The sequence below is a fragment of the Gymnoscopelus braueri genome (genome assembly GCF_963280865.1).
Source record: "Gymnoscopelus braueri genome assembly, chromosome: 13".
NCBI classification, from domain to species: domain Eukaryota; kingdom Metazoa; phylum Chordata; class Actinopteri; order Myctophiformes; family Myctophidae; genus Gymnoscopelus; species Gymnoscopelus braueri.
Window position 1 is genome coordinate 18,834,338 of NC_137615.1, and position 15,467 is coordinate 18,849,804.

A 15,467-nucleotide genomic window follows, 5' to 3' on the forward strand; every position below is an offset into this window, starting at 1 on the left:
CTTGATGCAGACTTCATTTAAGTTGCATTGCACACAACATGATTGTGTCAATTAATGCAAGTGCAATTGTTAAAGATAACCTGAAATGCTTATTTGAGAGTATGTCTTTTCAATGTATGACATAGTTCATTCTGAAAATAGCCGATCTACAATCTCAAAACTTTTCAGATAGCAACGTGTTTCTGAGCTTGTAGATCGGCTGCTTTCACTGGTTCACTTTTATCTTCAACAGACAACCTCAGCCTGTACAAAGCTATAGCACTATAGGTAGTGTTGCAGCTTGTCAATCCGAAGGTTCAGGGTTCGATTCCTGTTAATGGCAATAGGTTGAGATGTCAATTCCGCTTCCATCTCTCTTCAATCTATTATGTTTCCAAGTGTCTCTCTCTCTCTTCAATCTATTCCGTTTCCATGTCTCTCTCGCTCTCTCCTTCAATCTATTCAGTTTCCATGTCTCTCTCTCTCTTCAATCTATTCCGTTTCCATGTCTCTCTCTCTCTTCAATCTATTCCGTTTCTCTCTCTCTCTCTCTCTCTCTCTCCTCTCTCTCTCTCTCTCTCTCTCTCTCTCTCTCTCTCTCTCTCTCTCTCTCTCTCTCTCTCCTCTCTCTCTCTCTCTCTCTCATTCACCAGGTCAGGTCTGTTGGTCCAATGGCTTCTCGCTTAAGTGTGTGCCTTAGAACCTCAAGGTTGCCAGTTCAAGCCCCACTTGATGCAGACTTCATTTAAGTTGCATTGCACACAACATGATTGTGTCAATTAATGCAAGTGCAATTGTTAAAGATAACCTCAAATGCTTATTTGAGAGTATGTCTTTTCAATGTATGACATAGTTTCATTCTGAAAATAGCCGATCTACAATCTCAAAACTTTTCAGATAGCAACGTGTTTCTGAGCTTGTAGATCGGCTGCTTTCACTGGTTCACTTTTATCTTCAACAGACAACCTCAGCCTGTACAAAGCTATAGCACTATAGGTAGTGTTGCAGCTTGTCAATCCGAAGGTTCGATTCCTGTTAATGGCAATAGGTTGAGATGTCAATTCGCTTCCATCTCTCTTCAATCTATTATGTTTCCAAGTCTCTCTCTCTCTCTCTTCAATCTATTCCGTTTCCATGTCTCTCTCGCTCTCTCCCTCTCTCCCTTCAATCTATTCCGTTTCCAATGTCTCTCTCTCTCTTCAATCTATTCCGTTTCCATGTCTCTCTCTCTCTTCAATCTATTCCATTTCCATGTCTGTCTCTCTCTCTCTCTCTCTCTCTCTCTCTCTCTCTCTCTCTCTCTCTCTCTCTCTCTCTCTCTCTCTCTTCAATCTATTCCGTTTCCATGTCTCTTTCTCTCTCTCTCTCTTCAATCTATTCCGTTTCCATGTCTCTCTCTCTCTTCAATCTATTCCGTTTCCATGTCTCTCTCTCTCTCTCTTCTCTCTCTCTCTCTCTCCTCTCTCTCTCTTTCTCTTCAATCTATTCCGTTTCTCTCTCTCTCTCTTTCTCTTCAATCTATTCCGTTTCTCTCTCTCTCTCTCTCTTCAATCTATTCCGTCTCTCTCTCTCTCTCTCTTCAATCTATTCCGTCTCTCTCTCTCTTCAATCTAATCCGTCTCTCTCTCTCCTTCAATCTAATCCGTCTCTCTCTCTCTCTCTCTCTTCTCTCTCTCTCTACTCCTCTCTCTCTCTTCATCTCTCTCTCTCTCTCTCTCTTCTCTCTCTCTCTCTCTCTCTCTCTCTCTCTCTCTTCACTGGCCCCGTATTATCGCTGCTTGCAGCTATATTTTTTGTCTTGTTTTTTGGTTTGTTTTACTTTTCTTATTCTTCTTTTGTTGCTGCTGTTGTATATCTGCTAACAAGAGGTGGCATGGTGTTTCAACAAATCTGTAAATTGCAGAGGGGGCCTGAAGTCTCATACGAGGGGGAAAAAACACAGCGGTCGTTATGTCTCAATGAAACCTTCAAACAGCCACAGCACATTTTGTTTTCAGGCCTCTTTTGACTAACATCACACAACAGGAAATCAATAGACACCTGTCAGCAGTTACGTTCAAGGCAATATAACAACACAGCAACAGAGAGTTGATCCAGTGCTGCTCGCTGGTTGTCAAGCGCTCATATCTAGGCTTTTCCGGGGATTATGCTGGGATTTAGGAGCTGCATCCAATATTGGAGATCAGAGGGGTTGGCGGCTTGGTGCTGTGTTGGAAGTTGTGAAATCATACAGTACTGAGGGGCTGTGTTTGAGGATCAGTGCATCCTCTATGCAGACTTTATGTGTTAAAGTTTCTCTTATACAAAAGCATGCAATAGCATCGCCGTCAACAAGTCTTTATAGAACTTACTGTAAGTCTGCCTTACTGGCACGGTGTAGTATAGGAAGGCACTGAGGGTAAGCACTGAGAGCAGCCTGTGACAGCTTCCTAGCATCTTACTTAATCCATTAAGATCGGGGAACGCGTCTGTGTCATTTAAAGATTTTTTTGGGCTATTAAAAAAATAGCAGATCTACAAACTCATGGCACGGCACCGAGTGCCGCGCCATGAGCTTGTTTGTGCAAATCTTTGAAATGTACGTGTATATTTTTAAAGCGAACATTTTTAACACCAATCTTTGCCTTCGTGGGGGGTCTCCTGAAACAAAATATTTTGAGATGGGGGTCCGTGGCCAAACATATATAATTCTGGGGGGTCCTTGACATGATTAAAGTTTTAGAACCACTGATATAGTAGACTGGAGGAGCCAGCCCTATCGAAGGTCTTGAAGGGCGGATCCAAAGCCTTGCGCTCGGTACCCTACAGCGCCGCTTCCTATTGCTTCACCAATCTATGTCCCCGCCTCCCCCTCCCCTCCACCCCCCTCCCCCCACCCCCCGGCCCTGTGCACGGAAACACGCTGACGTCACCAAATTTAGAGCGACGCCCCCACTGCACTCTGATTGGTTAGGAGATAACAAGGTTTAGAAACCACCGTTCCTGCAAGGTTCCCCCAGGCTTTTTTTTCTTTTGAAAAAAAAAAAAAAAGGCATGGGTTTCCGAGGCTACTGATATAGAAACATACTTTTTTTTTTAAACTGTAGGATTTAGAAGACAAGCAAAGATTTGAGTTACAAATGTTTGCTTTTAAAGAAATGTATATATTCAAAGATTTGCACACATTTTCACGATTTTTTCCAAAAAATTGCAGATCTACAAGCTCATAGCGCGGCACTCGGTGCCACGCTATGAGCTTGTAGATCTGCTATTTTTTTGAATAGCCGAAGAAATCTGAAAAAACGACACAGATGCGTTCCACGGTCTTAATGGGTTAACCGTTGTCCTTCTGTCTATGGACGTCATATTGGGGGTCGTTCTGTCTACGGACGTCACGTTGGGTCAATCAGTGGGCTGAAGGACAAGCTGTGCAGTATACTGTATACAGTATGCCATGCCTTTGGTCATAATTAGCGGGTGGAGGGGTGGAAAAGGCTGGCACACGACTAGTCTGACAGAAGGAGGAGGGTGGAAGGTTACCTCAGCCTGAGCGGCATGCAGCATGTTCTCCTGTTTCTGGAGGATCGCGTCTATTCGTTCGAAGAACTCGGCACTGTCCTCCGAAATCCTGCCGAGTAGAGGAAACACACACAAATTCTAATTTCACAACAACGCATTGAAATAGTAATAAACCATATCAGTCATTAATGCCGTATGCTTTTCAAGGTTAAGGTTTCTTCATTGTTACATCCTGTGTACTGTACGAAATGATTTTGTTCTGGTTTCTCAGACATTGTAGTAGCATTAACAATAATAAACATGTATACAACATGATAGATATTTGTCTCTAGTAAATACGACAAAGAAAAGAAAAAAGAATAATCAAAGAGCAGTAACAAAACAGCATGAAAAAGAACAGTTTGTCCGATGGTCCTGGCACTTTTTTTGGCGGTTATTTGTCTTTTTTCTGGCTTGCTCGGTCACAAGTCTTATATTGTGCGGGGGAAGTAGCTGTTTAGCGACCTACTGCCAGTGGCTCTGTGGCTACCAAGTCGCTTGCCACTTGATGGCATCTGAAACAGTCCGTGGTTAGGATGGCTCTAATCTCTCATAAGCTTTTCTGACACAATGTCCATCATTTATGTCCTTGATTGAGGCGGCATCCACTGGTTGAGGGGTTCTCAACCAGTGGTCCTTGAGGGGGTTCCAGTTGATTCCCAGCTAAATGATGGAGAGTTTTGGTAACCAAATAGACCCTTATAGAGCTTTAACTCTTGAGAGTGTAAAATGAAACCAAATGGACCCTTATAGGTCTTTAACTCTTGAGAGCGTAAAATGAAACCAAATGGACCCTTACGGGTCCATTTGGTTTAATTTTACGTTCTCAGGAGTTAAATTATAGTTAAACATCTGCATTGCTTCATTAAAGAATTGTTATTTTGATCAACGTTTGCCTGTCATCTCTCCTATTGGTACCACATCAATACAGCATGGAATTGTGGACAAAATCGTATCCAACGATAACAAAATATTCTTGTTTTGGGTCTGAGAGTCATCAAATGGTGGTCCGTGGCTCAAATGCCGAATAGACATTGGACCTTGATATGAACAGGGTTGAAAATCACTGGTCTAACTGATTGTACAGTACGTGAATGAACAGTTTATTAACAGTTTATAAATAAATAGGATTGTGTGACATTGGTATGACAAACTTCCTGCCAACAGATAAGACATATCAATTAGCCTGTCAGTAAGGATTTTTCTTTGTTTTCTTTTCTTCTTCTTTTTTTCTGAACCTACTGTACCTGTAACTGCTGCATAAAAAGTAAATTAATGAGAGATAACAGTGTAAGTCAGTTGTATGTCAACAATATCCTTTATCTTCCATTGCCTTCCTAGCATTAATTGTATTCCCATGGGTTAAGACAAACAGATCCAACATATGTCTTCATTAAACCACCTTAATCTCCCATCATGTGCGGAAGTCCATGGAAAACATGTATGATGATGTTTTCTCATTTCTGAGCGAATGAGTTCAACCCCTAGACTCATGGCGACTTTGGTAATTTCTGAGCCCCTGTTGTCATGGTGATGGAGGCACGTTCATGTTCAGAGGCACATTGAGGGAGATATTGCCTGAACACCTTGGGAATCCCCCCACTAAAGCCTAATGCATAAGACCATGATGCGTGACGAGTCGCGATGCTTGCCGAAAGGTAACATATATATTTTTTTTAAAACCTTGAAAATCTGTTACTTTTTGGCAAATAACGTGGTAATATGACAAAGTATGCATTAGTGTTAATACTCTCACTCTCCTCTTATAGAGAGGCCAGAGTATTAGCTAAACCCAAAATGCTTGACCACATCACTCCTATTCTATCTTCTCCTCTCTGGCTCTTATTGGTTTTAAATCTATGAATGGCTTATCTCCTTTCCTTCATCATTGACATTGACACTGAATACACATCGTGCAGATCCCTTAGAAACTAAGGGATCTGAGGCTTAGATCATGAGATAAAGGTCTCCTTATTAAAACCAAGAATACATTCTGAATCAGCTTAACGGTGCCTTCAGTCATGATCATGGTCCTACTCACTGGAATTCTCTACCACTTGAACCAAGGTCTGCAGTCTTCTTTTAAAAGCAAACAAAAAACATGTCTTTTTATGCAAGCATTTAATTGGGCTAAAAGTGTGTGGTTAATGGTAAAACTTTTAGGAACAGTTACTATTATTCAATAATAATAATAATAATACCTTCTTATATCATTCCCATTTATTGAATTGTTGTTTTATTGTAATACCTTCTAGCGTCTATGTTCCCATCTTATGTGTTTTTGTCATGTATGATCTTTGCCAATTTGTTTGCTTCCTAACTCATTCACTGCCAAGGACAACTTTGACGACTTTTGGGTGTTTTCAGTGTTTTTCCACTAGATTGCGCTGTTCGCTAACACATGAGTGACCATTTCATGCTCAGACACACAGATCCAGGAGATCACTTGATGCCAAGATTTCTTCTTCCATTCACTTCCTGGTTAGCGTATTTGGGGAAACGGCTGTATCTTCCTTTCCTTTTTTCCCCCCTGCATTTTTGACGAGACATGGTATATTCAACGGCCTATAACAAGGGAACGGGGGGTCGCGATGACATTTTTGTTCTTCGCAGAAGCACGGTGAAACCCTCCGTGTTTAGCTACGATCATACTAGAGATAAATATTCTCTGACTACTTGAAAGGTAAGGAAAACTCTGATTTTAGCTGGCACTAGCGTATGCAACCAATGTTTTATTTCTGGCAGTCAACGAGTTAATTAGCACACAGGTCTATACGCCTGTCGTCTGAAATGTACTGTATAAATAAACTGGGCTTGACTGATAGCCTCTTGGGGCAGAGCGTTCTGGAACGAGCCACAGCAACACACAGGACTGTCTACTTGTGACTCCCACACATCCTGTCTCTCCTGCTCACCTCCTCTCAGCCACTAACACAGATGGAGAACCATCCACACACACACACACACACACGCAGCTCTGTCACGCTCCTTTATTAGCGCCGTCGCATCACAGCGGGCGCGTGGCAGCTGGCCCGGCCCCGGCACCCACTGATCTCTCCCCTCAGAAGAAGGAGACCGGATGGCAAATCCCTGGAGGTATTGATGAAGACTAATGGCAGCCATGCTGGGAAGGCTGGACGGGTCTCTCCATTGGCATGGAGCAGCAATGGAGCTCGACTGATAGATAAAGCTGCGGAATAGTTCAAATGTAGTTTTGAGAGCTGAAAGGTTCTATCTTCTTCTTCCTCCATCAAACTGGAGACTCCCTGCACAGTTGCAGTATTTTCTGGGGATTTCTACGTTCTTTATGCAGTCTCTCTGGCATTACAGAAGAAGATGTAGGAAGTAGGCTTTAATCATTGTGGCCTTTAAACACCAGCATCCTTATTGTGGGGAAGGCTTTCACAGAAATATTTGAAGATTTTGCTAAAAATAGCAGCGCGACGCGTTGTTAGCTTGTCGATCGGCTATTTTCACCGAAAGCTTTCCCCACAATAACACAAAACAGAAAAGACTAGTATTGAGTCCTGAGGGACTCCCGGTTACCCATATGGGGTTTAAGTGGTTGAGACCTGAGGCTGATTCTACAAATGCCTTCTACATCTTCTCAAACTTTTTTTGTAATTCAAAATACAATTTTTCAAAGCCTTGAAAAACACTTTTTCAAAAATGTTTAAAAAATTTGCAGATTTACAAGCTTCGTGCCGCACTGCAAGCTTGTATATCTGCAATAAAAAATTTAAAAAATGACACAGATGCTTTCCCGGTCTTAATGGGTTAAACATGGGGATGTGATTTATCATTTTAAACATTAAACTATGATTGCATTAAAAAAAAGAATAGACATTTGTACATAATACTGTACATGTGTTTTTCTGGTTTTGTTCTTGTTCATATTGTAACTATTTCTCTATTGCAATCAACACTAAAAAGAGAACTCACACTTTCTATTTCTGCCTTGGACATTTTAATCCTTTCTTTATGAACTCTCTTCTAAGACTGGAAACCACAGAGCCGAGTCTCTCTGTGACAACGGATTATTGTTATTGACTGAGTTTGATGACTCATAGAATGCTTGTTTGAGCACACGGTGCCACCGTATCTCAGGACAAATACTGTCATCATGTCCATTCACTGTCAGAAGAATAACTGTAAGTTCTTTGTGAGAGCTCTTTTGTCTCCAGATTACAGCTCATTAATGCTCAAAAATAGACTGATTTAATCAAGGCCAATTAATTCAGTTTGGCATTAAAAGAACAAATGATAAAATGGCTATAACCAAAAGCAAAATCAACATATCTCATATTTTACAAGGTCTCTCAGTCTCTTATAGTCACGCTCGCACACACGCACGCACGCACGCACGCACGCACGCACGCACGCACGCACGCACGCACGCACGCACGCACGCACGCACGCACGCACGCACGCACGCACGCACGCACGCACGCACGCACGCACGCACGCAACACCAGAATAACAATCTCATTTGTTGTTGCTAGGGAACAGGTTCTTTTGTTTGTTTTTATTCTAATAAACTCTGATTATTTATTCAAATGTTAGCCTTGTGTTTCATTGTCTGGAGTGGGAAATAGAGGGAAAACAAATAGAGGGGGTTCAACCTCTTGTGTTTGGAAGGAATGTGCTTAAGGTATGTGTTTAAGGAATGTGTTTAAACGACAGTGTGAAGGTGATAATGAGCCCTTATTTCATAATTGGGCTTGGAAAACAGATAAACATAATTTGAACATTGAAACATCTCATTGCAATTCTAGCGCGGATGTCATAGGGGTGGCGCTTAAGTTTGAGAACCACTGATACAACAAAATACTATGTTGTTGTATCAGTGGTTCGCAAACTTTTTCATGTCAAGGACTTGATATGTATTTGGCCGCGGACCCCCATCTCAAAATATTTAGTTCCAGGGACCCCCAGAAGCAAAGATTTGAGTTACAAGTGTTCGCTTTAAAAAATATAGATTCAAAGATTTGCACAAATTGTCACGTTTTTTCAAAAATAGCAGATCTACAAGCTCGTAGCGCAAATGTTTCATTTGCACTGTAACTGTAGATTTGTCCTGTTTCTGTGATATCATTGCATAGTGTGTAAGCTGAGCAGAGAGGGCAATCTCTGTCACTGCACTCAGCATGTACTTTGGCATGTAATCACCTCCTCCCGGTGAAACTCCTCACTATCCGGTGAAAAGAAATGGCCTTGACGTCACGCGTCACAGTGGTGTAAAGTAACTTACATTTACTCAAGCACTGTACTTTAGTACAATTTGAGGTATTTTTTTTACTTTACGGGAGTATTTCCAATTTTCAATACTTTTACTTCTACTCCACTACATCTCAGAGACAAATATTGTACTTTTAATCCGCTAATTATTCGAAAACTTTAGTTACTAGTTACTTTGCAGATATAAAATTATTATTATTATAAAACATACATTAACCACTTTTGCCCCACTTTATACCAAGGCTATTTGAAAATAGCATATCTACAAGCTCACAACGTGTCACATCACAACGCGTTGTGAGCTTGTAGATCTGCTATTTTCAAACATTTTAGTACTTTTACTTTTGGTACTTTAAGTATATTTTGATGCCAATACTTTTGTACTTTTACTCAAGTAACATTTTGAACACAGGCCTTTCACTCGTAACAGAGTATTTTTATGTTGTGGTATTGTTACTTTTACTAAGTAAAATATCTGAGTACTTCTTCCACCACTGCACACGTATCAGAGACACGTGATTGTCTGTGCTCTCCCCAGGACCAACTGCAGGAGTGACAGGAGACTGCACACAGAGAATGGGAAATTGGCTTAAGGGAGAAAAAGAAAAATTGGGAAAATATATAAGACATCTACACCGTGAATAAAATAACCTTATTTTCTCTCCCTTACGCTGTCCATGGTGCTGAATGGTGCATGGTAGAGAGAAAGATGTTACTTTCTGATCCAATATGTCACTATATTAGTTATATTTAAGGGTTTATGTCACAGCAGAGTATTATCCCATTAAGACCTGAAGCCGATTCTACAAATGTCTTCTAAATCCCAACAGTTTTTTTTTTTAAACGTATGTTGCTATATCAGTGGTTCTCAAAAAAAATCGTAATTGTCATGGACCCCCAAAATGATATGTATTTGGCCGCGGACCCCCCCCATCTCAAAATATGTTGTTTCACGGACCCCCCAGAAGCAGAGATTGGAGTTGAAAATGTTCGCTTTAAAATAATACATATATTCAAAGATTTGCACACATTTTCACAATTTTTCAAAAATAGCAGATCTACAAGCTCGTAGCGCGGTAACGAGTGCCACGCTATGAGCTTGTATATCTGCTATTTTAGAATAGCCAAAGTGTAAAATAATGCTTTTTAGATAAAATCAAAACAATTGCACAGATGCGTTCCCGGTCTTAACTCTTTCATTGCCACGGACGGGAATGAAAGAGTATATCCGAAGATTTCCGCCTCCATCCACTCTCTGTCTATTGGTTTCATGCAGATGCCTGTAACTCGAGTTAATTTGTTTTGCCCTGGTTTCGACGAGGCACAGTGTTTTCAATGGGATGACGTGTGCAACCGTCTTACAAGCGATCATAATGTATATGAATGTTCTGAGGCCAGTTGGGGAGGTGGGAAAGACGCTCATTTTTTACAAAAGATGGTATTTTCAGCGTGCCAGTGGCAAAAAAAAGTTACCTCACAGGTGACATTCTTTTCCACTGGGGAGCCGTCTGTGTGCACACACAGTGGATCGATCGATCATTTTGAATCTACATTTTCTGTGACCACTTAAAAAGGTTATAAAACACGAAAATCTCTGGCAGTGGGTGAGTTTATTACTCTGGCAGTGAAAGAGTTAATGGGTTAAACTCCCATCCAGGTCTTTATTGATTTGGCATTTCAAAAGCAGATTGGGTGACATGTCTGTGTGACGGGCAGGAGGTTTCATAGCGTCTGATGAGATTCACCTGGGACAGATTCATAGAGAGACACAGAGAGACACACGAATGTGGTGAGGCATGGAAAAGTCATTACTCCACATGGAGCAATGGACTCTGTTGTGACATAAGGATTTGCTAAATTGCATATGCTGTGCAAAGACACTGTTATTTGGTTAAATTAGCATATTAAGACTTGGGGTTCTAATTTGACTGTCACAAAATAATGATAGATTTTACACATTGTGTAGCCTAATGCCTCGATATTCCACCGAGCGCATAACAGCAATTTTGGAACGTCAGGTAAACGACTTCAACCCCCACCCTCGTTCAAAGTACAAACGTCTTTCTACATTGAGTTTGGTTTTGATAATGACCATAAATTATTAAAATGGTTAATTTGAAGTTTTTTTGTGAGAGAGAAAGAAAAAGTTTGAAAGGCAATAGTATGAACATTTTCAAAAATCCATTTATAAATACACATTTGATTGAGTCATGTAACATGATGTCAACAAGACCATGTTTCACTGTTTATTTGGTTAAATTAAATTAAAAGTGGGTTTTCATACCAAAACACCTTATCCTATATAGATAGTAACATTAATGGTTATAAAACAGAAGAAAAGTTTTAGTCTCAGCTAAAAAAAGAAGATAAGATAAGGCCTTTATTGATCCTGTGAGAGAAATTCAGTCGCCACAGTACAGCAGTTAAGCAAGAAAAGAAAGTACTGTAAATACAGCATGATGGTCAAAGCAACACCATCAGTAAGTTCACAAGAAAAAAAGAATGCACATACAATATGCAATAATAACTATACACCCTCAGCAGTGCCTGCAGAACTGCTTGTTTCCTAGCAATTAGTCTACTGAGCGAGCTGAGCGACCATCATGTGCCTCGTTACACATCTTCATAGTTAGCAAAGGACTGGTCGTCCCCGCGGGGAGAAGATGAATAACATTAGCCCTGCTGCTAAACCTACCCACAATCTCCAAGCGACGGGGGTTTGAGTGGTTGTCCATAATAGCGTCCAGCTTCCTCACTACACGCACCTTCATCAACCTCCTCCACCCTGTCCAGGGTAGAGCCCCAGCTTTCCTGACCAGCCTGTTGAGGTTGCACGTGTCCAGGGGTGGAAAAAAGTACTCAAATTCTTTACTTAAGTAAAAGTACCAATACTACTCCATTACTGTACTAATAGTCCAGAATTCGAAATTTACTTGAGTAAAAGTACAAAAGTATTGGCATGAAAATATACTTAAAGTACCAAAAGTAAAAGCACTAAAATGTTTGAAAATAGCAGATCTACAAGTCGCGACGCGTTGTGAGCTTGTAGATCGGCTATTTTCAAATAGCCTACAGTATGTATAAAATAGGGCTAAAGTGGTTAATGTATGTTAAATAATATCATAATTCATATCTGAAAAGTAACTAGTAACTAAAGTTTTCAAATCATTGTAGTGGAGTAAAAGTACAATATTTGCCTGAGTTGCAGTGGAGTAGAAGTAAAAGTATAGACAATTGGAAATACTCCAAAAAAAGTAAAAGTACCTCAAAGTACAGTACTTGAGTACATTTATTTAGTTACTTTACACCACTGCTCCTGACCAGCCTGTTCAGGTTGAGCGTGTCCCCGGCATTAATTGATTTTCCCGCACATCCGCAGCATGACCGATAAGTTGGACCTTTGCTATGGGATTGACAGGTGAACCCAATAGTTTAAGTGTAAAATCATTTTGTATTCAGCCTTTCTTTATATTTTTGTACAAAGAAAACTGTCATTTGTCCTTTGCATGACTACAAGGGCTTTGCATTTAATACAATTCAAAACTACTATTCTTCAATAATGAGCTACAAGAATGTCATTTCAGTGTCAAACCCATTAACCCATTAAGACCAGGAACGCATCTGTGTCATTTTTAGATTTCTTTGGCTATTCAAAAATAGCAGATATAGAGGCTCATAGCTCATAGATATGAGCTTGTTGATCTGCTTTTTTTGGGGGGGGGGGGGGGGGGATTGTGAACATTTGTGCAAATCTTTAGTTTGAATTTTCTTTTTTAAGCGAACATTTGTAACTCAAATCTTTGCTTCTGGGGATTCTACAAATGTCTTCTAGTAAATCCTAACAGTTGTTTTGAAAAAAAACGTATGTTGCTATATATCAGTGGTTCTCAAACTTTTTTTCATGTCAAGGACCCCCAAAATTATATGTAACCCCATCTGAGAATATTTTGTTCCAGGGACCCCCCAGAAGCAAAGATTTGAGTTTCAAATGTTTGTTTAAAAAATATATATATATTCATAGATTTGCACAAATTTTCATGATTTTTCTAAAATAGCAGATCTACAAGCTCATAGTGCGGCACTCGGTGCCGCACTATGAGCTTGTATATCTGCTATTTTTGAATAGCCAAAGACTAAGACTGACGACACAAAGGAGATCAAAGTATCAAAAAGCAAAGACCCCTTTCTAAATGGAGATGACACACCTGAAAAGAGAGCAGGCCATTAAACAAAACAAACACCTGCCGGGAATAAATTATGTGTGGATTTATTGAAACGTGATCTCCACTGCTAATTTCCACAATGGCTGTCCAGTTCATTTACATGATATGAAAAATACCTCGTTAATCACTCATTAACTCAGCTCTAGTGCTGAGAAGTCATAGCTGACAGTGATCAGGTGGTGTGGGCCGGTCAGTATCAGGAATATATGCTGTCTCATTTGCACATTGTTAATGAGAGTGAGCCTGTGTCTCTCTCTGGATGGATAATTCATTTGGTTGTCTCCGCCAGGCCTGATAGCCCAAGGCCCCTATCCATCCGTCAGTCCGTGTGTGTCTGTCTGTCCTTTTCTGGATGAGGGTCCACTTGAAAATCCCAAAAGCATTCGCCGGCACTCTGTGCCACGCTATGAGCTTGTATATCTGCTATTTTTGAACAGCCAAAGAAATCTTAAAATGACACAGATGCGTTGCCGGGTCATAATGGATTGAGCTAAATCACTGTGATGTTTTGTCTTGTCCGTTAAAATGCCAATAAACATATTCTTTGTATGTTGCGGGTCTACAGTAGTACTCAACTGGTCCTTCTAAAAAGGCCAAATATGAATGTACAACACAGTTGCAGGGTACCCCACCCTCCTCCACCCCCTTTTAACCCATTAAGACCTGAGGTCGCTTTAAAAAAATAATAATCTAAATCCTAACAGTTTTTTGGAAAAAAATATTTTAAAAAAAAATTCACGATTTTTCAAAAATAGCAGATCTACAAGCTCATAGCGCGGCACTCGGTGCCGCGCTATGAGCTTGTATATCTGCTATTGAATAGCCAAACAAATCTAAAGTGACACAGATGCGTTCGCGGTCTTAATGGGTTAAACAGACAAGATGTAGGCTATACGCATATAATCTTACTAACAAAACACTTCATATTTTTGTACGAGCTTGTGTTTGGTTTGCCAGAGAAACGTAAGTTTAGTTACTTTTGGCTGTGATGTCAGACCAAGCTTCTGAACAAGACAGAAGATCAAATGATCAAATGATCAAATTTGACACGTACAATCACATTTGCTATCAACCTTCAACTTAGATGAATATAGACAGACAGGCACTTAATTAGTTAAATTAAACAGGTGGACAGTGACATTATCTTGTTGCTAGGAGACATGAAAACCCTTGTCAACATCGTGTATGTGGTTTACATCACTGGCTAATTTAAAAAACAACAACAATCCATCTATAAATACAGGAACTTCTGTGTATGTCTCTGCCTGTCTGTCTGTCTGTCTGTCTGTCTGTCTGTCTGTCTGTCTGTCTGTCTGTCTGTCTGTCCATTTATGCCTATAGCCTATACTGTATGCAGTGGTGGAAAGTAACTACATTTAAGTAAGTACATTTACTTAAGTACTGTACTTAAGTACAATTTTGAGGTATTTGTTCTTTACTTGAGTATTTCCAATTTCCAAAACTTTTACTTTACTTTACGTTTTTTCAATTACCTTTTTCATTTATTGTTTATGTATATTTTTTGGAAAATTAATCTAATTTTTAAATTAAATTAAATTAAATTAAATTAAATTAAATTAAATTAAATTAAATTAAATTAAATTAAATTAAATTAAATTAAATTAAATTAAATTAAATTAAATTAAATTAAATTAAAAATAAGTGATATGTTTTCATTGTTGAACACTAAGTGCTGTAGAATCCAAAGTACAAAAGAGCCAAAAGAGTAAATCTAAGGAAAATTTTCAACAGCCCCCCCAAGCAGGGCCATGTGGCAATAATGTGTGAGTGCATGTGTGCATGCATGTGTGTGTGTGTGTGTGTGTGTGTGTGTGTGTGTGTGTGTGTGTGTGTGTGTGTGTGTGTGTGTGTGTGTGTGTGTGTGTGTGTGTGTGTGTGTGTGTGTGTGTGTGTGTGTGTGTGTGTGTGTGTGTGTGTGTGTGTGTTCAGTGTTGTACCTGTGAGGTAAGGGACCAGGGCTGTGTGAGAGTGGGCTGCTGGCAGAGGTTGGTTGATCCCGCCGGCCCCTCAGTGACTGACTCCTCTGCACCTGCCTCAGCACGCTGCTCTTCAGGTCCAGAAGCGCCGTCATTCTGTCTCACTGGCTGTACAGGCAGACACACAGTAAAACCCTCCGTGAACAAAACACACAGAAGCCAACCGGGTGCTCAAAGGAGATTAAACAAAGTCTAAAATAATGCTGAAGGTGCTTCTAGGATCAGCGGGAATGTAGGCGAAGAGGAGATCGGAGCGCTCCAAAAAGTTGAGGAGAGGATTATAGAGTTGAAACAACCTTTAACGCATCTAAAAATGTCTTCTAAATCCTAACTGGTTTCTGAAAAACGTATGTTGCTACAGTATATCAGTGGTGCTCAAACGTTTTCATGTGAAGGACCCCCAAAATGATATGTATTTGGCCGCCGACCCCCATCTCAAAATATTTAGTTCCAGGGACCCCCAGAAGCAAAGATTTGAGTACAGTAATGTTCG

The 15,467-nt window shown here is 40.2% G+C and overlaps 1 protein-coding gene across 1 annotated transcript in view; it reads right to left on the minus strand.

The window, feature by feature from the left end:
* The window catches only part of baiap3 (BAI1 associated protein 3), a gene marked incomplete at its 5' end in the record, with an annotated part of 57,954 nt that extends 42,885 nt beyond the window's left edge, over positions 1-15,069 (minus strand). The window contains 2 exons of the mRNA XM_080448067.1: positions 3,499-3,586; positions 14,936-15,069. Coding sequence (XP_080304193.1) covers positions 3,499-3,586; positions 14,936-15,069 — 222 coding nt within the window. The remainder of the gene's footprint in view (positions 1-3,498; positions 3,587-14,935) is intronic.
* Positions 15,070-15,467: the final 398 nt, after the last annotated feature.